At 45.9% G+C, this 24,126-nt stretch overlaps 1 protein-coding gene and 2 pseudogenes across 1 annotated transcript; all 3 read right to left on the reverse strand.

The window, feature by feature from the left end:
* Nucleotides 1-7,553: 7,553 nt before the first annotated feature.
* LOC109738239 (alpha-terpineol synthase, chloroplastic-like) lies at nucleotides 7,554-10,961 on the reverse strand (annotated as a pseudogene).
* Nucleotides 10,962-12,551: 1,590 nt separating this feature from the next.
* LOC141041910 (alpha-terpineol synthase, chloroplastic-like) lies at nucleotides 12,552-15,299 on the reverse strand. Its single transcript, XM_073509481.1, has 7 exons — nucleotides 15,023-15,299; nucleotides 14,652-14,916; nucleotides 14,029-14,380; nucleotides 13,710-13,928; nucleotides 13,432-13,570; nucleotides 13,090-13,344; nucleotides 12,552-12,999 (listed from the first exon to the last, which is right to left on the reverse strand). The coding sequence occupies exons 1-7, from the start codon at nucleotides 15,197-15,199 to the stop codon at nucleotides 12,697-12,699; spliced, it is 1,710 nt and encodes a 569-aa protein (XP_073365582.1). The 5' UTR covers nucleotides 15,200-15,299; the 3' UTR covers nucleotides 12,552-12,696.
* A 2,674-nt stretch (nucleotides 15,300-17,973) lies between these two features.
* On the reverse strand, nucleotides 17,974-19,730 carry LOC141040609 (tyrosine N-monooxygenase-like; annotated as a pseudogene).
* Nucleotides 19,731-24,126: the final 4,396 nt, after the last annotated feature.

The raw sequence follows: 24,126 nt of genomic DNA on the forward strand, positions 1-24,126 counted from the left end.
TGATACTGGGAAAAAAAATGCCCAGCTCGGCGAACAAGCGAACCAATCGTGCCTCCAGCTCAAGGTGTCAAAAGACATCGTCGCTAATGATCCGAGTATGGTGCCCGGTTATAGCAATCTTGGAGATTACCTGCCCGACGATGTACATTATGAAATCATGGAGGTGGACGAACACAAATACCATTACGGGAAGCCTCTCGTCAAAGATGAAAGATCTCTAAGCACGATGATGCGAAGACTACATGATTGGTACATGAAAACCTGCAGAGAGTCTGATGGGATGGATACTTTGACGCTGAGAGTTAAACCGGAGCACGACCTCGTTGGAATTGATCTGCTGAATGTTCCATTTGAGGATTTCTTCCAGTTTTACAATCAAAAGGCCCTCGATAAAACAACGATCACTTGCTACTGTCTGTAAGTAGTACTACTTCTGTCATTAAGTCTCTCTATATAGGTCAGCTCTTTCATTGCATGTATTTATACTTATCCTCACTATATTATGCAGATTGAAGATCGCCGAATTGAAGAAAAGACAAATCGATGATATTGGGTTCATTAACACAAATCTCATAGATGCATATACGGTTGAAAAACATCCCAAAGAAGTCGAGGCCAACTTGCTACAATCGTTGGTATTAAATCAAAACAAAGATATAATACTCTTTCCTTACAACTTCAAGTGAGTGTTACTGTCTTGTGCATATTCGGTTTCCCTTATTAGTCCAGGTTATGGTAATGTAATTGATGACTTATGCATGCATGCGCAGCTTCCACTATATTCTCCTAGAGATTAAGCTTGAGCAGGGAGTAGTAACCGTCTTAGACTCGAGACGAAAAGATCCCCAGGACTATGCGAACATGACTCAAATGCTCGAGAAGTAAGTTAAATCGATCATTATCCACCATATCAGCAACTTTGTTTATTTCCTGATATCAAGTAATTGTTTTCTTTGTCTGGCAGGGTTTGGAGAAAATTCACCTCAAAAGCTCCGGGACTGCCGAAAAAGCTGCAATTTAATCACCCGAAAGTAAGTACTATAGTAGCATGTTCCGCGCATTTGCTAGTGATTCAAGCGCTAGTTTCATCAATACCATTTAGCATGCTTGCTTATCAGTTTGATTGACCTATATTTCTTGTAAAGTGGTTGTGGCAGGAACCCGGAAATAATTACTGTGGATACTACGTTTGCGAGTCCATCCGCTATACGATCTGTGAGCGGGGCTACACTGAAGAACAATATGAAGTGCGTAAGCAATAATATTCACAATTTTATTTTATTACCATCATTTGTGTTGAGTTTCATTTATTCATATATATATGTATTGACCCCCTTCTTCAAATTAGATGTTTCGGAAGCGGGATGAACTCCTAGCACCAGATCGTATGCGAGGAATTCAAGAGGAATTGGCGGCATTCTTCCTTGACCACGTGATCGCTGAAAATGGAGAATACTATGTGGACCCTGTGTTCCTACAATTTAGTTAGGAGATTGTATTGTAAGAGATAATTATTGTATATATGTAGCCGGTAGTGTCGGATAGATATACGAGAACTTGTTGTTCGACCAATATCTCGGAGAAGGAGAGGTGGTCGATATCACTTCTCTCTGTATGCATATGTTCATGACGATCTTCTGTTTCCTTCATTTGATTACTAGCTAGCGTGTCTACTCCTCTTCATACGTATATAGTACGTAGCGTCGACCAAGCACGGAGATAAGAGAGGACACTTCTCTCTATTAATTAGCTAGCTAACACAATATATGAAACACCTAAATTAACCCCCCAAAACCCCTAAACCACCCCCTTTAAAAAAAACAAAAACCTCAGCTCCTGCCAGCTGCTGACGCTTGGATGCCTATTGGTCCCGGTTGGTGACACCAACCGGGACAAAAGGCCCTGCCTATTGGTCCCGGTTGGTGGCACCAACCGGGACCAAAGGCCCTCCTGCCTGGGCTCCCCGCACCGGCCACGTGCACGGCCTTTAGTCCCGGTTCGTGTAAGAACCGGGACTAAAGGGCTAGGGCATTAGGAACGACCCTTTAGTCCCGGTTCCAGAACCGGGACTAAAGGCCCTTATGAACCGGGGTAAAAGCCCCTTTTCCTACTAGTGCATGTTCGGCGTCCGCCTCTCGGCCTTGGGCGCTGCCTCTCCTATATGCGGCAAAATATAATCGGGTGAACCAACATTAAAATTTCAGTTGCATGATATTTAGCGAATGTGATAAACAAGTGGTTCGTGCTAGACTTGAGGCTCACATGCATGGATCCGTGTGAGACAAACAACGAACGTTCGTTCCGTTGTCGGCTAGCCTTGTCGTACTACTATGCACACGCGACGAGAGCCACAGCTAGCTAGCACATGATACACAATTAACTGCCTTTCCATTAGTTCCATTATTATGTGGACGTGACAACCTCACACGTACGTACACGCGTACTCTCGGCGACTATTCAACTCACAGCGATTGCACACCATTCACGTACAATCGTCGTTGCCTTGACTTATATCTTCACTGTCCGGCGGCAATCTCAATCATGACTCGTCTGAAGGACATGACTGTGACTACTGATATGCACAGCTAGCTAGCGGGCAAGCTGAGGTTAGCAGTGTTAGGACCCGAGGTAGGAGTTGTGAGGGGCCTCCCCACCATATTGTATAGTTACCGCGTATTTTATAATGTTGCTTTATATATAAAGCGAAACAAAAGCATGTTTCAAGAGGTATTCTTTCGGATCATAAGTATTTGATGTGGTTCATACGAGTCCAATTGGGGAACTGCGAATTCGAATTTCTAGCTACTCCCTTACGGGCACCCTAGCAGTTCTCCCATACCATCCCGCATGGTGCTAGACCCACTTAGGTTACTCGGTTCGGCACGTCAACTCCTTCCTCCGCCACCATGCGCTAACCGAGCCGATGATGATGTTCTTTTTTGGCATTGGTTTGGTATAAGTATGGCCCTTTGTCCTCGTTGCCTCCCTGTGATTTGTGAGCGATGGCCGTTGTGTTGTGGACGATCATGTGTGTTGTGATACGGTCGTTGAGCCGAGGGCCTATGTAGCTTTGCTTGTGATGTTCCATCAGTTCAAATGAGTACTCTGCTATGTGGTATGCGATATTGCTTATGTTGTATATCTTTTTTTATGCTAAATGTAAGTTTTGTGAATTTACCAATTTCCTTCATTCCTCATGATTCATGATGCAACATCACTAGCATATTGGTGTATTAATTTTCCAGTGTTGATCCTATCTTAATTTGCTCTGTCACCAGCATCTTGCTTTGCTTAGGAGATACTTGAGTACTGGATCATAATGATTTTAGTTGTCATTACAAATTTCCTTGATTCATCATCATTACTATCTAGAAAGTTTGTGACATACTAACTTCTACTGATATGTATCATGTGCTTGTGTTGTGCAAGAGTCATAGACAAGGAGCACAGAATATATCTAGAAAATTCTTCCTCTTTTCCCTTATTCCCTCCCATCTGATGTGGATAGGTACTACTCTTGGTCTTCTCTCACAATAACTTAAGCGGATACAGAAATTCTATTTAAAACGAAACCCTGAACCCTACAACCTAAACTTATTTTTTCTTGGCTAACATTGATGCCCACATGTTATTTTATTTTTCTTCATAATTTTTCCATAGATGATTGTTTTCAATATTGTGCAAACAGGGCGACCAAGATCCTTTTTGCTACTGTAACCTATTGGTGTACTACAGAAAATACATTTTTTGGAAGAGTGTTTTGTGTAGTGCTAGTAAAATGCCATGGAGGAGATGGTGTTAGATTTTAGTGGCACTATACAATAATATCGGAAAACATCAGAAGATCAGATTGAGTCAAATTAGTATGAATAGCTTTGGTATATGCTTTCTCAACCTCAAGCATGATTTGGAAAAATTACAAGGTTCTGTTTGTACGTCCACATGTTATATTGATTGGTCATATTGGTTATCTTAATCTTTGTGCAATATGGGGCTTATATTTTAGTAGCACCATGCATAAAATAGAGCATCAATGGCCTTTCAATCTTACTGGTCAGAATAAGGACCAATGACTTTCGTCATACACTATTAACCAACAATCTATGCGATGCAAAGGTATAATCATTAGCTTTAATTCTTTGTTTCATATTAATGTATATATTATTGCTCATTTTTCTTTTTAACAAGCATATAGGTAAGATACACTAGCTCTGGCGGGCTAGCATACTGCACGCCCATGGTATGTTTCCCTCCCTTTGGTTGGTAAAAAAACAAGAGGCGGGAGTGCTAGACTCAGTCTACTAAAAACATACATAGACACAACTAAGAAATTAAAAAGTGGTTGACTTTTCATTACATAGGACAACCTTTTATATTTAGAAATTTGTTAGATGTTGGCTACTAAGTTAGATTTTAGACCATGTCTATGATTTTTTTCATACATGTCGTGAAATTTTGACTTGATAATGTGAATGTAAATGTTTTAAGATGTGATCTTATACATGTGAATATGCTACATGTGATTGAAAATCTATGTAAATGTGTATTGAGTATTTACATGAATGTGTTATACCTGGTGCCTAAAAAACATATATGAGTTGTATAAAAGTGCTTGAATTGTGAAGCTATATGGCCATGTGCCATACACACACAATCATTGCGAGTTTATTAGGCGACCATGAATGGCGTGATATCCACCTTGAGTCTTGATGAAGATGTTGGTGATGAGATTGTTGAAGCGAGACTGCACACCACCCCACAGTGGGTGCAAGTCGTCTACGTGAAATTCAAAGAATGCTTACACGACAGTACACATGCTCAAACATGTGGAAGCAGAGGTGATACATGGACCCCACCATGTAAAAAAGACGAAGTGGACGATTACTCAAGATTTACCCAAGTTCAATTTGCCGAGGTAGGTAATAATCCCACATCATGACTTTGTCATTCTTTCTATCATCTCAAGAATTATTACATGAATATTTTGGGGCTACCAGGCTGAGCCCCTAAACAACTAAAAGCCTTGTATCTATCTGGCACAACCTCTTGCCAGAGGTAGCACCATTGTAGACGTTGCAAAAGTTGGTTCTTGCATTGACCTCTAGGTCTTTTATATGTGCCTTGTCTTGGTGTCCAAGTCAAACTAAAACGGAGCGCCAGACACCAATTAATACAGTATATGACGAAGGAAAGAGATCTCCCTGCTTATTTGAAATTTGGGTTTTGCTTTAGTACACCCCCTAAAAAACTTATAAAGGTATTTTCATCTAATTATTAATTATAAGAAAATTAAATAGGCCCTATCTATACGCTCCTATAGATTGGAGCCTGACCGATCTAATCTGGAGCTCCCGCCGCCGCGACATAGCCAATGAAAGAAGGGCATCACTGATTGAATCCATTGAAGCACCATAATTAGTGTCTAGATTTTCATAGCTTACAAACTAATTAATCTATTTCTTTTAGATCAACAGATAATTTAGATTATCACCTGATTTCATTCTCTCTATTACATATCCATCATTCTAATAGTCCAATCCATAGACTAATGCTTTGTGGACGACCGGATAGACAATCACCGCGGCTGACGGGATAGAAGATGGTGTATCAAGAATAGAGACCATAATCATCCTATGTTTTCAAGGCTACCCCCGTGCTTTTGAGCTAGTTCGCTTTTTAAGATTAATGATTAGGTTTTCATTGTCATGTGGTTTAAGCTTTTAATTTACCATCAGGCCCTTTCATCTTAAGGTATGTTTCAATCCCACCCTTAATTAATTATTATTTTTTTGGGGGGGGGGGGGGCGTATTGAAGCGTAGATTCTTTTATTCCTTAGAATGTTATAACTTATACTCCATATTTCCTATCCAATGCACCTTAAGATAGAAGCTTCTGGAACGCCTTCGCTGTTGTGCGTGGGTACATATCCCATGTGTCTTCATGTATCCTACATACACCATACATTTGTCAAATATTGAACTATCAAACGTCACTTCATAATTGAGTGATCATAAAGGTTCTCTTCAGGTATCTCATAAATTATTTGTTGGGTTGCATGAATCGAGACTGGGATTTGTCCCTCCGTATGATAGAGAGATATCTCTAGGCCCTCTTGGCAATACAACATCATGAATAGTTTGCAAGCATCTGACTAATGAGTTTAGTCACGTGATCTTGTATTATGGAACGAGTAAGGGGACTTGCCGGTGACAAGATTGAACTAGGTATGAAGGTACTGATGATCGAATCTCGGGCAAGTACAATATCGTCGGATAAAGGAAATTGTATATGGGATTAACTGAATCCCCGACATCATGGTTCAAACCGATAAAGATCTTCATTGAATATGTGGGAATCAATATGGGCATCCAGGTCCTACTATTGATTATTGATCGGAGAGGTGTCTCGGTCATGTCTGCATGATTCTCAAACCCGTAGGGTCACACACTTAATGTTGGGTAACACTAGGGTAGTATTGGGATATTAATAATGTTAAGACCAAATATTGTTTGCAGTCCTGGATGGGATCCGAGACATCGCGAGGAGCTCTGGAATGGTCCAGAGTTAAAGATTTATATATGGAAAGTCATATTTAGGATTCCGGAAAATGTTTGAGATTTTTTGGTACTGTACCGGGAAGGTTATAGAAGGTTCCAGAGAGGGACCACCTGCATGCATGGGGGGGCAACGTGGATGTGGCTAGTGGGGCAAGGCCCCACACCCCTGATCTAGGCGAACCAAGACCCCCCCCCCCCCCCCTAAAAGGAATAGGATCATATGGGGATAGCCATGGGGGGAAGGAAAGGAGTGATTTCCTTCCTCCCCCCTTTGACCAACGACCCTTGGGGCTTGGAGGGCAAGAAAACAGGCCCCCAGACTTATAAAAAGGTGGGGAGGTGCAGGGGGCAGCAACCCTTTCACCGAATGGCGCCTCTCCATCCCGTTACTCCTCCTCCTCCGCGTAGCGCTTGACGAAAACTGTCGGTGTTCAGCTGGCACCACCACCACAATGCCATCGTCTGGCCTAGATTCCATCTACCTCTCCATCCTCGCTTGCTGGATCAAGAAGGCAGAGACGTCACCGAGCCATACTTTTGCACATCTTGGAGGTGCCGCTCGTGCGGTGCTTGCATCGGATTGGATCACGAGGGAGTACGACTACGCCAACCACGATCTCTAGATCGTTAACACTTTTGGTCTACAAAAGTATGTAGACACCCCCCTCTTGTTGCTAGCATCTCCATAGAATAAATCTTGGGTGTTTTGTAGGAAATTTTTTTGTTCTCGATGCAACGTTACCCATCACTTACTACAAGTAATCCATTGATTCTTGACATGTTAAGTGTAAGCTATGCTTTCTATCATGTGTTGCTTCAATTGTTATTAGTAATGACAATCCCTATGCTGAACAACTAAATCTACAGATGAAGCTGAAGAGCAATTGAGATTACTGCAAGAACCTGTTCCATGTGAATATATGAAAAGACAAGAAGAACTAGAAACATTCTCGGCTGGTAAACACTTCATATTCAGCCCATAAATTTCCCAACCACCAAGGAACATAGAACGATTACATCCCATGTTATTCTTAAACATATCATATCTACTATACAATCAAAGTTATTAATACATAAACACTCTTTAGGGCTTTGATTGTTTATTATTTCTCACTGTTGATAGGCTCTAAGAACAATTCTTTGATTTGCCTTTTCTTCTGATAATCTGGTTCCCCAAAACCATCCCCATCTTGGTAAACACAATGCGAAATTCGGGCCAAATTCACGCAAGTCTTGGCAAAATGTCTAGAAAATTTATAATGTTCGAAGGCCTCTATGTTAATTGACTTCCAAGCATCCATTATAAGGTCTTCCATGGCATCGCGGGACTCTTTCTCACCAGAGTTATTCTCCGACATGTGGATAGCTATGGAATATGGTACATCCCCTCTCTCTAACTCGGCCTGTTATGCACACAACACAAGCGGAGATAAATGCCATGAGATTTTACAGAAATATTCAAATCGGGTGATGAAAATTGCAAAAAGAATTGATCGATTGTCCTTATGCAAAGTCGAACTATTAATGACACAGAATGAACTAATCTAGTGTAGCTTCCAACTTTATCAGGAGATTCCGAGGTGAGTTTTCCTTCCATACCGAGTAGGGAAACACATGTTCTAGCAGCAATGGCCCAGTGGACATAACTGATCCATTATCGAGGTACTCTTGAAGTGTTGGTTTGTGGTTTCCATGGTGCCGCTTTGCCTCCACTAGGTATGACTCGGTCACATCATGCCACTGCCATTTATGTAGAATTTATTTACAGTTCTTTTAGTGAACATATCTATACCCTATTTGGAAGTGAATTTAAGTATATATGAACATACCGATTTTTGAAGTACATGACGAGCATCAAAACCATGTTGTTTTAGCACATTTTCAGCCACCTCACATGATGTGTTGTACATAATAGTGTACAGTGCTTTCATGTATTCAGGGAGTCGTTCATCGGGACTTTCTCCCCACCTGACAATATTATTTGAGAAATTTTTAGATAATTTCAAAGCTCTATTCAAGATGAAACTTTTTTTTGTTTTGCATTCAAGGTGAAACTAACGTGTCATATATACACATGCTACTCTATGATAAGAAGATTATTTCTACGATGATAAGAAAATTATTTCAGTGATTAATCTTTCTAAATTCTGCATTTTTATTAGCCGCATAAATTTGCTAAAAAAAGAACAACCACATATATTTTACCTTCCAATGGCATCAGTGAACAAGATGAGTTCATCAAGAGTTCCATACACATCATAAACATCATCCAATTGAACTGCTAGATAAATGACTTTAGCAAGAACTTCCCGACATGCTCCGTGGGTTGGCTCCCACACTATTCCATTTACATAATGGTAGCACTCCATGAGACGATCTCTCGCAAACCCCAATTTTTTACCAAGGGCAATATCCTCCCTCCACCTACAATTAAGCCAATTTTACTATCTTAAAGAACTTTAAGTAATTATACATGCAATGAGATGCAAGAAGTTCTTTTAGACAATAAAATGTAGATATAACTCCTAGACTCTGCATCACAGGACACACACAATCCATCTACTATGGGGAGTAATTAGCAAGGTTTAATTTAATTGTAGGTTTCTTCAAGCTTAATTACCTTACGAGTCTCACAAGTTCTTGCTGATGCACACTTTGCACATGGTTAAAGTCCATCGTTGCGAATCCAAGGAGTAACAGATCAGAATTGCTCACGTCGCCGGCATAGTGATCTATGAACCATCTTGCTTCTAGTCTAGGAGACCTCCGGTGCAATGGAAGGTCCAAAGCATGAACCACACTGTGTTGTAAGTGGGGATCCATGGACGGCAAGAGTTCTCTAAGAGCATTTACAGAAAATGCTTTTGCCTCGTCTAATGTTTCCTCGCCTCCAAATGCAAGGTATGAAGCCTCATAGACTGAGAGGAGTCCCTTCACATCATCTAGTATGTGTTTGAGATTTTTCAGAGATTCTACATATATTGATACCATGAAATAATATCAGTTAGGTACAAAAAAACATACAATATGCCGAAGCCCAAGTACAAGTAAACCATTTTGCACATGTGTGGACTTTAATTTATTGATCGACTATATATGTAGACGACTCAGATAGCAGAAATCAGATTGCTTAGTAAGTGGAACGGGTCCAATAGCACTGTCCAACATCTATCGGGGTACGTAGCATGAACTAGCATCTTGAGATGTACTAATATACTAGACTTGTAGTTTAACATTTAGAGAGTCTTGATATATTTTTGACAAAAATAGCAACTTTCTTCAACATACATATAGCATGCCATAATTTTAAGATCCAAATTTGACACACAACTCAGAAAACAAAAAAGTCAAATCTGCTTGTGAATAGTACCATCAGGATGTTATTTATATTACTTTCAAATTTGAATTTGGTACTATTCAGAATATGTTTATTTTATTTTATATGAAGTTGTGAATAGAGTTTGGATGCAATTTTGTGACATGGTACATGTACATTACCTTTATGCTATAATTAAAATATCATGTTTTTTATTCGTCTAGTGCAGTAGTGCACCTAATGGGTACTATATTTTCTCGACATCCAGGGGTACCTGTGTAGCCCCATGTATGGCAGCACATACGTGGCACACTGGCACTGGCACACCATGATTACTAGCTCGATTCAGATTGAATCTACGTGGACCTACGCTAAAGAGGTGGTGCGTGCAGCTGCACAGCGTTTTAATTTCCAAAATGTTGGCCTTAGTTCCAGTTTATTTTTCTATATCTTGTATGGGGTGTATTTATGTTCCATATTTATCTAGGTAGGTACTACCTGCAGGGAAGAGGACTGGGAAGCCACTCTCCCTGAGCAACCTGAACCTCAAGGCCGCGGAAGCAACATCATCACCATCATCATCATCACAGCTCCACTGATGTGCTTTTTGCACTATGGATAGTGATGAGGATGTTGGAGATCTCGTCCTCGAAGTGGTAGGCGATGCCGAGCCGTTGCAGTGTGTCGACGAGCCTGAGCTTTGCAGGTTGGTCGTCGCCTCGGCTGGCCACCATCAGCCGCTCCCTCAGTCCGGCCTTCAACTTATCAAAGCTCCGAGCTCGTAACTGATCCAAGCGTGCACGTATTAACTAGTTAACATAACTATTTTCATCAACTGATATATACTGGGATCTACTTGTGCTGTATTATTTTATGAGACGCCAATCACCTGATCATGGGTGCCATGGCTGATATCGTCGAGCGAAAGCAGGAGGGGGTCGCAATCCCAGGAACTAGGAGTGTAGTTCACCGACCGGCGAGCCGGCGGAGTCGATGACGAGGAGCAGCGCACTGTTGTATGCGGCGACGAGGTCTGCCAGAGGCATTTGCTTGCCTTGGCCATAGTTGGAAGGAATTGCCACGCCATGGTGCTGCAAAACATAGCTAATTAAGCTTGCTTGGTGCGTAAGCAATTGCTGGTTGTTGTTTGAGATAGCCAGAATACCAGCTAATTTATAGGCAGGCGAGCTAGCCTTGCTGGCCCTGCCCGCGTGAAAATTGTGGGACAAAACGTTTTCAAGCACAGCTTTATTTCGGTGCATGACTCTTAAGTCCGATTGCAAATACCAACTTGAAAGCCTCCCTGATCGGATTTACCTTCTTCGGGAAAGAGATACAGTCGTCTAAACTATCTCATTGTACTGGTAAATCCATGTCGATGCACTTCGAGAAAATTGATATGTCTTATTAGTTTCAATATGGAGATAATAATCTCGGATGTATCAATGCGGATTACCTTTAGACGCCCCACGTCGCCTCCTTTGGCGACTCGGGGGCAACCCTAGTCGCGCGCAGCCCCCCCCCCCCCCCACCTCCCCTGCATCGCCGCCGCCGGAGGGGACGCGGGCGAAGCCACACGTGCCCCGGGGATGCCGGCCCGAGCTCTCTCTTTTCGTGGCGGAGGGGTGTTCCATGGCGCGAGGTGTTGGTGTCTTGGATTAGGGGGTGCACACCACGTCGGCGCAACATTTATGGGCCGGGCCAAAGGTCCACCAGTAACTAAAGAATCGGCCATGCACGCCCTGGCCCTAGGCGTGATCAAGACGGAGTTCTCCGAAGACTTGACGTACACTTCAAAACATATTTGAAAGAATGGCATGTTTATCCGCAAATTATAACAGACTATGTAAACCCTAGATACCCTGGTGCCTGTATAAACCGTGTGATTTTGTCCGTCGAGGCACAACTTCAAGGTCTTAGAGCTTAGAACTTATTCATACGATCTCGAGATAGATCATACTATACTTTGTACCCCATCACGATCAATATAAAGAGCAGGACATAGGGTTTTACCTCTTCAAGAGGGTCCGAACCTGGGGAAACACCGTGTCCCCTTCTTCCTATTACCATTGTTCCTAGATCATCAGCTTGGGACCCCCAACTCGAGATCCGCCGGTTTTAGCGTCGACATTGGTGGCCCATGCAGGTTGTGCCAGATGCTGGAAGATACTTAGTTGTCGAAGTTGATGCTCAAGTTCAGACACTGTCTGGTTTAAGTTCAGTTATCAGGGCCTCTGTTCAAGATCAGATACAAGACACAACATCCCTTGACTCAGTCATTGACATGTGTAGCTTGGCTGTTCTAATAGCTGATGATGTTAGGCTGCCTATTTCTTCCATTATGTGTAGAGTATTCCGAGATGTCTCTTGGATGAAATGGTGTTTGTTTATCCTTTATGTGGGCCTCAATTCTGAAAACATTTTATTTCTCACTCTTGTTGAAGCATTTTGTGTTCTCCAAGACCAAGCATAAAAATGAGTGGCTCGTATTGACCAGGAGGATGAATACAGGACACATCACACACCACCTTGTCTTTTACGGTTACGGCACCTTCTTTTTGAAGCAATGTTACATAAGTGTAAAGTACTTTAGATTACTGAAAGTTGCTAACAACCGATCACATCCTTTTACGGAGCAAATTGAACTTGATACTAAGCGGTGTAAATCAAGAACACCAAATGGTGCTTGTTAATCAGTCAGCTAGTATTTGTTCTACAATTTTTGTAGTACAAAACAGAATCGGGATCAGTACCTACAGATTATTAAGCCTGTATAACATCTTTATAAGATAGGTGTCTAATTTCTTTAGGGCTCCCATTGTTTAATGTTTCTCACTAATGAAAGAGTCCAAGTATAACTCTCTGATTTCCCTTCTCTTCAGACCATCCGGCGCACCAAAACCATCCCCACCTTGGTAAACACAATGTGAGATTCGAGCCAAATTCACGCAAGTCTTGGCAAAATATCTAGAAAATTGGCAGTGTTTGAATGCATCTTCGTTAATTGACTTCCAAGCTTCCATGGTAAGATCTTCCATGGCTTCGCGAGACTCTTGCTCACTGGAGCTGTTCTCCGACATGTGAATAGCTATTGATGATGGTGCATCGCCTCGCTCCAGCTCTGCCTGTTAAATATCATGAGACACCTCAAATAAAGATTCAATTTTGGTGATGATATCAAGGGACAAGAAAAAACTGGGATACATTGTGCTTACAGAGTGGGTTGCAGAGTCGTTGCAGAGGCGAAGAACTAATGACGCGGACTGAACTAATTTAGGGTAGCTTCCAACTTTAGCAAGCGACATTGGGGTAAGCTTTTCTTCCACGTGGAGCAGGGGAAACACATGTTGCAGCAACAGTGGAGCAGAGGATGAAATTGATCCATTGTCAAGATACTCACGCAGTGTTGGTCTGTGGTTTCCATGGTGCCACTTTGCCTCCACCAGGAAAGACTCTGCCATGTCTCGCCACTGCAAAATCATGTAGAATATATTATATGGTTCTTTGTGAAAACAATCTATATCCTGTTAGGAAGTTAATTGTGTATATGAACTAACTGCTTTTTGAAGAACATAACGAATGTCGCAACCATGTTGTTTAAACACATTTTCAGCCACCTCAGCAGACGTGTTGTACATGACGGAATATAGTGCTTGCATGTATTCAGGGAGCATTTCACATGGTCTTTCTTCCCATCTGAAATTATTTACTAAGTTTAGATAATGGAAAAACTTCATTTAATGTGAAACTAACATGTCATATATATATTACACATGCAACTCTAGGAAAAGAATATTACTTGAATTATTAGATGTGGACCGCTGCATATAGTTACCTTCCAATGGCGTCTGTGAAGAGAACAAGTTCATCTAGAGTTCCATACACATCATATACATCATCTAAGTGAACTATTAGATTGGCGACTTTAGCAAGCACTTCCCGACATGCTCCATCGTTTGGCTCCCACACAATTCCATTTGCGCAATGGAAGCACTCCATGAGACGATCCCTGGCGAACCCCAATTTTTCACCAAGGCCGGTCCCCTTCCACCACCTACAATTAATTAGGTCAACTTTCATATCTTAAAAACCTATCAACTATGTGCATTAATTAGCTGGCTTATTTAAATGTACAATTCTTCATGCTCAATTACCTCGCCAGTCTCCCGAGTTCTTCCTGATGCAGACTTTGCACATTGTTGAAGTCCGTCATTGCAAATCTAACAAGCAACGGGTCGGAATTGCTCTCGTCTCTAGCATAGTGGTCTATGAACCATCTTGCTTCTAGTCTAGGAGACCTTCGGTGTAATGGAATGTCCAAAGAACGAACTACACTGCGCCGTAAGTGGTGATCCATGGATGGCAAAAGCTTTTTGAGAGCTTTCTTAGAAAGTGCTCTTGCCTCGTCCAATACTTCCTCGCCACCGAACGCAAGGTATGAAGCCTCATAGAGTGAGAGGAGCCCTTTGACATCATCTGATCCGCGCTTGAGATCCGCCAGACATTCTATATATATATTGTTATGATGAAACAATGTCAGTTAAGTATACAAAACCCTGCCATGCACACAGGTCAAAGTTTCAACTGTGATTGAATCTGGACCATGCATTTGGTGCAGATATGTCTAATTTTCAAAATTTTGGCTGTAGTTTTTGTTTTTTCTTACACCCTCCAAGTGTTTGTTTTTCATATTTCATATTAGTCCCTCTATAAAGAAATATAAGAGCGTTTAGATCATTACTTTAATGATCGTTCTTATATTTCTTTAACTAGGTACCTGGAGGGAAGAAGACTGGGAAACCGCCGTCCCTAAGCAACCTAAACCTCAAGCACGCAGAAGCAACATCACTGGCATCGCCGTCCAAACTGCACCGATGAGGCTCGCGGTGGACGGAGCTAAGGATACTGGCGATCTCCTCCTCGAAATGGTAGGCAATGCCGAGCCGTTGTACTGTGTCGACAAGCCTGAGCTTCACAGCTTGGTGGTCGCCCCGGCTCGCCGCCACCAGCCGCTCCCTCACGCCGGCCTTCAACTCATCGACCTGTGACATCATCCATGCATGCACGGAATAATTTCCATGAGTAATTCATCTACTTTATGTACTACTTGCCGGTTGAAAATACGATATGATCAGCTGATAAATGTACTTGATCTGCCTGTCCGTCATTGTTGGGCGAGAGGTGGAGGAGGGAGTCGTAATCCCAGGCGCTGGGAGCATAGTTGGCAGACCGCCGAGCGGCCGCCGAGCAGCCCACCATTGCCGGTGACGACGTCCGGAAGCTTGAGCTCGTGGTGGCCATTGTTTGCTGTAATTGCGACGCCATGGTGCTGCGCGTTGCAATCTAGCTTGCTTTTGCTCGGTGCGTAGTAGTGGAGTACTACTTGGCACTTGGCAGCGAGAGCTAGCCAACGAGGTAAGTACTTCTAAGCTGTAGTAGCTAATAAACTTACTGCTGTTTGTTGTTTCAGAATAGGTGCCAATTTATAGGCGAGCTACCAGGCACCCAGCAGCATACCTAGCTCAGCCCGCATGAAAATCGTGGGACATGACGGATGACGCATACCTGGCCCAGCCAAAGTCGACACCCAACAACCAGACTAAAACCGATACACTGAAAACTTAATAATACTCATATTCTCAAACCATGGTGGAAGTGACATCACGGTGGAAAATGCATAAAGGGACCGCATAAAAAATCCATGGTAGAAATTAAAATCCAACAGGCCGGCGTGCTCCATCTTCAACTTCCAGATGAACTGTTCCTCTTCAACCTCTCAACACGAACAATTCTTCCTCCCTCCCTCGACCCACTGGCCCAATCGCCTACCCTTACAATCCGTGGTGATGCCGTGCAAGCCTAGTCACCCACCCACACTGGCATGCTCCTGACTAGGCCTGGTCAGGACGACACGGTCGGCGTCCGCATCTTGGCCTTGGCGCAAAATCGGCTGAACCAACATAAAATTTTCAGTTATTTGATATTTAGCGAATCTGATAAACAAGTGTTTCATGCTAGACTTCAGGCTCACATGCATGCATGGATCCGTGTCAGCCAAACAACGAACGTTCCGTTAACGTGTCGGCTAGGCTTGTAGTACTAGTGTACTATGCATGGATCGTCGTTTACTCGTTAAGTTGTCCGTTCTCTTGCACACACGCGAGCCACAGCTAGCACATGATACACAATTAACTCCCTTTCCGTTCACTCCAAGTACGGGGAGAGGTATGCATCTCTGCAGACGTGGCAACCTCGGACGTACGTACGCGTGTACTCTCGGCGACTATTCAACTCAGCGCGATTGCACGACATGCACGTGCGATGGTCGTTGCCTTGACTTGTCTCTTCACTGTCCGGCGGCAGCCTCGATCGTGACTCGTCTCAAGGACATGATTGTGATAACTGATAAGCACAGGTAGGAGGTAGGAGCTAGCTAGAAGACAAGCCAAGGTTGGCCGTCAGTACCCATCGGCTACTCCGGACCTTTTTCATCCTTAGAGCAATTCTAATCGAGCGAACCCATTTCATCCGCCCACTTCTATTTGGATCTCTGTGGATAAAAACGCTGGCCAAACGCGTCGACCCAACATAAAATGCGTCTGCTTTGTGCGTCGACACACCTGAAATGCGTCAGCACGGACAAGAAGCGGACACGTTGCGCGTCCCCTCGGTGTCCATCACGGCCCCATATGTCGGCCGGCCAACAAACCCAAGCGGTCGTAATTAACGGGGTCACCTACCGCGGGCCCGCCTGATAGTGTGTGAAAGGGCCGCGTGCGAGTCCTTTTTAATGGACGCGTGTGGCCGGGCCGGCCCCATCCACATCTGGCCACCTTTTTTCCCTCACCGGCGACCGCAAAACCCTAACCAGCCAGCCATCCCGAAACCTTAGCAAAGCCATGGGCTTCTTTAGCGGGAAAGGAGGGAGGAAGGGGAGGTTCAGCGCCAGCGCGAGCTCTTGCCGCGGGCTCCCACCTCCACCGCCGCCGGCTAGACGCGGCACACCACTCCGGGAGCAAGAGTGGCTGTACATTAATTCTAGTCCACTAGGCGCGATGGCATGGGGAGTGCCGCCAGCCCCTGTAGTACCCGGATGTGATCCTTATGCCGGAGCAGCGCGTGTCTACGCGCCAGACTCCCCCCCCCCCCCCCCGCTAGGAGCGTTGGTTTGCGCTACAACACGAGTAGGAGCACCGCTGCGGCGTCCACATCGACCATGATCTTCCACTGCCACCCCCGCAGGTAATGCCGTAGGATGAGGAGGCGGAGTACCAAGCCGCCCTCTAGGAGGCCCTGCAGCACACGCCGGAGGCGAGCCGGCTCGAGGAGGATGCCAGTTGGGATGGGCTAGAGCACGCCCTTGCTTTGTCCGTGGTGGGAGTATCTGTCCACGCGCTCCTGTTCGTGCCGCCACCGCTGCCCCTCGTAGAGCCCAAGGCTGACCCGGAGCCGGAGCCGGAGCGGGAGCCAACGCCCATGCAGAAGCGGTCACCACCGCCCCCACTTGGCGCGAGGAGTCCTATTCGTGGACCAGCAAGCTCCACGAGTGGTTGAGCGCACCTCCCTGCTAGTACGCCTCTACGTCAGAAGAGGAGGCGGCCCACCTTGAGCGCTGGAAGGTGCATTGGCTCACCGATCGAGGAGGGGGCCGACGGCGAGCGGTAGATGCACCGGGAACAACGGTGGCGCTCCATCCCAAAAGTCCTCTTATTTTTTCTAGGGAAAATGAGCTTATATACCAGAAGATGGCTACCGGAGGCTGCCCAGGGGCCCCACTACCCACCAGGGCGTGCCGGGGGGTAGGCGCACCTGGTGCCTAGTGGGCACCTGGGTGGCCCCCTCTGGTACTTCTTTTATCCAATAATTTTTATTTATTCCAAAATAAATCGCCGTGAAATTTCAGCTCATTTGAAGATGTGCAGAATAGGTATCTCTGACGTACCTTTTTCAGGTCCAGAATTTCAGCTGCCGACAATCCTACTCTTTATGTAAACCTTACATATTAAGAGAGAAAATGTATTAGAATTGCTCCACAAAGTGTTATAATGATTAAAAACACTCTAAATAACAGTTAGAAAACATGATGCAAAATGGACGTATCACATGGCCTCTGGCAGATTCATCATCTCAGCGAGTGCCCACTCAACCGCATTAGATGGGTTATCGACTGCTTCAAACATCATTTCCTACACCCATAGATGTGTGAATAAATAAAGTAATCAGTACAACGAAGGAAAAAAAGGTCAATACATATAATATGGATCGAAGAATAATGAATGAAATTTATATTGAGGTAAGATGACATACTAACAGCTATTTGTGCTCTAATATCTTGTAGGTCCCTCTACATCTTTAAGATGAACCATGACGTCCAGAAAGTCTCTGGCCTCTTTCTTTTCCCCATAGTTCTCAAGAGTGGATGACCTTTCGCGGATCCGCTCCTCTATAATGCGATCATGCAACCGGTTGAGTGTTTGCATGGCATCCTTGGAAACCTTATCATGGCCATCTAGGTCGAGGCCTATGAGTGCTGGGAAGTAGTCGGACACACAGAAGTTGTAGAGATGGTTGATGGCCGTGAAGAGAGCGGCAACATGTGCGGATGTGCCACCTCATCATGTCCAGGCCCACTAGTGGATGAAGCTGGTAGGTCACTGGAGAGAAATTTTTGGTCTACGGAAACATATGCACCCTATATGGGAAAAATTAGTAATTCAACAAAAAGTCAAAAATTACTGAAAATATTTTTAAAATAAACTTGACCTTCTATTGTACTCGTGAGAAATAAAATCCACAAAAAAAATATCCTTTTGACTTCTTTTAAAAAAAGACAAATTTTGGCTAAAATAGTGTGAATAGTGACCTATAATAGCAAATAAATTTTGTCTTTTTTGCTGTGAGGCCAACTTTTGTTTTTTTTCGTCGATATTTATATATCAGTGCAAAAGTAAGTCAAGTGTTTTGTCAAAATAGTTGTTACCTATTTTGACTTTTTATTAAAATATTTAAAAAATTCCCCATATAGGATGCATATACAACCAGAAACCAAAGTGTATTTCCCGTAGGTCACTGAAGTATATATCTTTTACCGAACACAAGCCTTCGCCTTATCATGTTACCAACAAAAGTGTTGGGTTACATCACGGACGTTAAGAAAATGTTGCTTGGACATGCCATGTTACTGCAACGAGTTTTATTAATATACGTCACAAGGTGGTTGTACTCCTCTTTCCGGAGGTGGTGCAGCTTTCGCTCCATGGACGGGGCGAGGATCTCAGCGGTGAGGACGCGCCTCATCTTCTTCCACTGCTCTACGTGTGGTGAGAAGATGGAGCCCTTGTACCCGAAGCTGAATAAGCCCGAGGCGAAGGTGGTTGGACGGGAGGCAAAAACTTCATCATTTTTTAGTAGTACCTATGAGGCTATCTGTGGGCATGCCACAACAATGACATGAGTAGCTCCGAGACGGAGGCACATGATGTCTGTGTTCATCTCTTTGAGCAAGCCATGCATCCATCGGAATACTGCCGGCTTGTTCAGAATCACCTGGTGCACGTTACCGATGATGGGCAGCGCCGCAGGCCCTGAGGGCAGCCTGCCTCGTCGCCCCCATTGCTTCTGGGACAATAGCACTCTTTTATTTTTTATAAGAGAAAATACACTAGCATGAGCTGGTCAGGGTGTAATATGAAGTAGGATAGAAGGCAATTTGTGGAACTAATCGGTAATGGACAGATGTTTTAACAGTTGTGTTTGAAGGTACTCTTGCTTGATGCATCTTTGTTGGTTAGTTCTGCGGGTATTTATCACTTAGTGACTCCGTTCATTGCCCCACGTGGCCACATATACCATCCATGTCGCCTCATGCATGTTCAATGCATTCTGGAGAGTCCACCTTCTTTTGGTTGAACAAATTGATAGAGAGCAAATTAAGTGAATGTTGGCCACTCAGTTAGAGACGGTCTTCGCTTGATCATCTCCATGAGCTCTTCGAATTGGCATAGTCAGAGAAGGCCTTTACTGAGCAAGCTCACATGATTTTAAGGCGGAAGCGAGGAAAAGACCCGCTCGTCCCTACCCGCTCCCGCGAGAGGGAGCGGTGAACCCTTAGACTGCACCGCCGCCAGCCTCCCTCGCGCGGCCCCTCTCCCCGCCGCTGTCGGCGTGCGCCGCCGGGCAAAGCCCGGTTGGCGTAGGCGGCGGCGGGGCCTTCCAGACTTCCTGGTGGCCCGGCGCAGCGCGGGATGTGGCGGCTCGCCCGGAACGCAGCGCTTCTGCGGGGCGCAGTGGCAGCAAGGCGGACGGCCGCGACGGCGGTGTGGGCGACTGCTGGGTCTGCGGCGGCTGCAGGTGCTTGGCTCGGCGTATGCGAGGTGGTTTGCGCGGGTCTGCAGGGTGGCGTGTGTCTGCTGCGCTGGTGGTGGGCCGTGGCCTACTTCGATCTGGCCTCCGGCGGCGGCAGAGGGCGCGGGCTGCGTGTGGCGAGGCGGGTGGCCTCTTCCTCTGACCTGCGGTAGCGGTGGTCGGCAGAGGTGGCTTGAAGGGTGGTTGGTGGTGCGTGCGCAGCGGATCTGGGCAGATCTGCCGGATTTTGGGCGGGTCTCAGTGTGCGGCGCGGTGGCTAGAGGCCTAGGGTGGTGCTGTGGGTCTGCTTATGCGGCTTGCTGTGGTCCGGTTCGACAGTGACGCGGTGCTGGCGATCGCCGGCGAGGCGGCCACTGCGGCTCAGGTGGCGGTGGTTGGCATTCAGCGGCGGGGTGCGAGTGGTGGTGCTATTCTCTTCTCTTAGGTCCGGGCTGGCGGCGATGGCCAAGACTTGGGGCTCGTGCTTGGGCGGACCAACTTGGGGCCCGGGGCGGGTCGGAGCTCCGGCTCCGGATAGGCGATGGTGGGCGCGGTCCGGGTGGTGCCCGCGAGCAGTGGGAGTCCTCTCCTTACGGGTACGATGGTCGACGGTGGTGGTCGGGACAATGCTCCTTTGTCCGGCAGATCGGAGCCAGAGGCCACAGGCATGGCGTCATGGGAGTCAACTCGACGCCGGCCGTCGGTAGCCACATGGTCGTGTCTCCCCCGGTCAACTGGGACTAGTTGGGGATGCAGGCATGGGCGCCTCCGACGCTGGAGGCGCCGACCCAAACATTGTGGCTAATGTCGGGCTAGGAGTGAAGGAGACACCTTTCACTCTTCCTACCGTGGTGGGTGCTTCGTGATGTGGATGGGGGCGGAGTCTACGACATGGATGCCAGGGTGGCGGCCCCGGATGGCGGTCCACATGATTGGCTCTCCAACGGACTTCATGGCGATGGTGATGGCGGCGGATAGCTCGGTGAGAAGCTAGCTCACATGGAGTCTTTCCTTCATTCCGACTTTGCCGGCGAGAAGGAACCATAAAAGTTTTATGGAAATCCTTCTCATTTGAGTGTCACGGGCATATAAAAATTTACAATTTTCCGGCCTCTATCGATTGATGCACACAATCATCTATTATTACAAAGTTTCAACATCAGAAGTAAGAGCGGAGATGAGGAGGTCCGGACGCACCCAGGCGCGTCTGCCACGTCGGATCCGACCCACACTGGCCCACCCCTACCCCATATATATATATATATATATATATATATATATATATATATATATATATATATATATATATATATATATATATATATATATATATATCCACTTTGGGCTGGAGAAGGAGATGCCCGTCCGCATTGCACTCCGCCGCGCCAGCGAGGAGAACGCCCGACAACTGTCAGACTCGATCCAGTGGGAATCCATAACGTCCTCCCAAAGGGTGCTTGGATCCGGCGCGAGGCACGTCACCGCTCCCTCAGCCTGAGGCGGTGCGCTCCATCTGGCGTCCGTACACCATAGAGACGTAGCCCCTTTATTGGTGTGCCCATGACAAGGCCTTCCATGGCCCGTCCACATCTAAGGCTAATATGGCTCGGCGTGCCAGCCGTGCGAGGCAGAAGGCGCGGGATGATGCGGCAGCCCTCACGTCGGATGTCAGCGAGCCGGATTCACACTCTCCGGCGCCGATACGGGTGACCAACAACCCCGGGCGCCACAACCACGTCGTGGTGGACGTGTTGGCCTCTGACCATGACGGATCTATCGTTGACCTCACTTTGACAAGCGACGTGCAGGTGACGGCCTCTGACGAGGAAGAGTAGGGCCGGCATGGGAGACGATGACGCCTCAAGTCTTATGAGCCGGTGCGTGTCCCATATCCTAATTCTACGTCGCTGATGACGGCACCAACACTCCGAGGGGCGCTGCGAGCCGTCGAACAAGGGCACGGCGGAGACGGACAAGGGGGCTGTTTGGTTGCTACCCTGAGATAAATTTGCCTGACGTGAAGCTTCCCCGAGACCTGTGCCCGAACCCTGTTTGGTTGGTGTCGTGAGCCATCATGTTGTAGCCTGGCCTAAAAATGCTGACCAAGTGATTAGCCGGAGCTGGCCACCGGCAGTCGTGGTTAGCCTGTGTCAGGACTCCTCTTTCTTACGCCTGAGTGTGCATGCACCAATGCCTGACATTAAAATAGTATTTTTTTTCACATGGATCAAATGGGTGTGGAGTTTTTTATGCACTGAACTGTACTATAGCATGGCAGCAGGCTCACGGCACGAACCTAACGGGCCAATAGCTACTGTGCGACGTTTTTCATGCGAATTAGAAGGAGTGCGATATAGTTCGAATGAATGGCTGTGATGCGACGTTTTAGAAGCAAACAATAGCTCCAATGCGACATGGCTCTGTTTAACCATGAAATGAAAACACGAGGGGTTAGCGATTCGAGTTATGACACGCAGGACCTAGCAGTTACTCGCATGCGGGTGGGACCCACAACTTATCCACGCAAGCATGCCCGTGCTCATCAGCGTGCCCCGACCCGAGCCAGCCACGAGCCCGAGCCAGCCCACCCCCCGCCCTCCATTGCTTGCCTTGCCCCTTTCCTTTCCCACCTTCTTCTTCCTCTGCTCCGGCAACGAAGTGCGCCGCCGGCGAGTGATGTCTAGCTTGACTTCGGCCTCCCGCCAATCATGGACGTAGTACAGTCCACTGCCGTTGACAAGATGCCCCGATTGCCCGCGCATGGAGCCTCTGAAGCGTTTGACTTGTGTGAGGGAAGAAAATGGAAACCGTGGGCGCGAGTTTGTGAAATGCTTGAGCAAGCCACGGCCGGGGCAGGTTAGATCTGTGTTCTTGACCAATCCTATGGTCTAATTTCTCCCAATTTCTTTCTTTTTTCCTCGAATTAGGGCGGTGGATCTGGGTGGTGGATCTAGGATTCATGCGCCGCCGGTCCCCTGTTTTTTAGGTTCTGAAGAAATGTGGGCATTTTGAGTGGCTCGATGACTATGTTGAAAGGTTGAAATTGGAGGGATCAACCCGAACCCAAGAGCTCAATTTTGGCGGGCGGCTTGCCGTGGGACAAGCCCCCAATTTGGCGGACAGAGCCGATCCGATGATGCACAGTGCAGAACTGAAGTGTGAATTGAAGAAAATTGGCAAGCAACTAAAGCATCTGATCGATTTGAAGCAACAAGCAAATATGATGGCTGGAGCATTTTATGGTTGTGTCATTGCTATGGGTTTATTTTACTTGATGTTCATCAATCGCTAGAATTTGTTAGAGTTTCAGTTAGTGTGCTAGCTAGTTTCAGGGGTGCCCAGTAGTTTGAGTTAGCCAGGGATCATTTGTTAGATGAATTTGAATTTGTGTGAAGCAAAACTTGCTTGAATTATTGTAATGATATTCTCAGGGGCCCTATTCAGTGTTCATGCTCTGTTTCCTCTGTTTTTTTCTTCAGTTAACAGAGTACACACCCAAATTCAGTTTCTAGTAAAAAACAAAACTGGGTTGCCGAATAGATGTTGGGCCGTGAGAAAATGGGCCCTGAGAAAATAACCATGCCCAAGACCAGCCCACCCGCGTAGGGGCACCAGCCCACCTCTAACTTCGGCAAATAAAATGTTGCTTGTTTTTACTTTGGCCTTTTTTTGCACTAAATTTTGTGATGGATCATTTTTTGATGCACTAAAACTAAATGTTAATTGTTTTTATGCATGTCTACGGTTCCATGAACTAAATGAGTTGCATGCTTGCATGAAGTGCCCGAAGTAAATTAGTTTGCATTTCCTAGTTGCATGTCCATAGTGGGTTTGCATGGGGCTCCTAGTTGCATGTCCATGGTTTGGCCAATATTTTGAAGATGGTGTGTGCGGTGATTGGGGCGTAG

This window comes from Aegilops tauschii, chromosome 2, assembly GCF_002575655.3.
Source record: "Aegilops tauschii subsp. strangulata cultivar AL8/78 chromosome 2, Aet v6.0, whole genome shotgun sequence".
Taxonomy (NCBI): Eukaryota; Viridiplantae; Streptophyta; class Magnoliopsida; order Poales; family Poaceae; genus Aegilops; species Aegilops tauschii.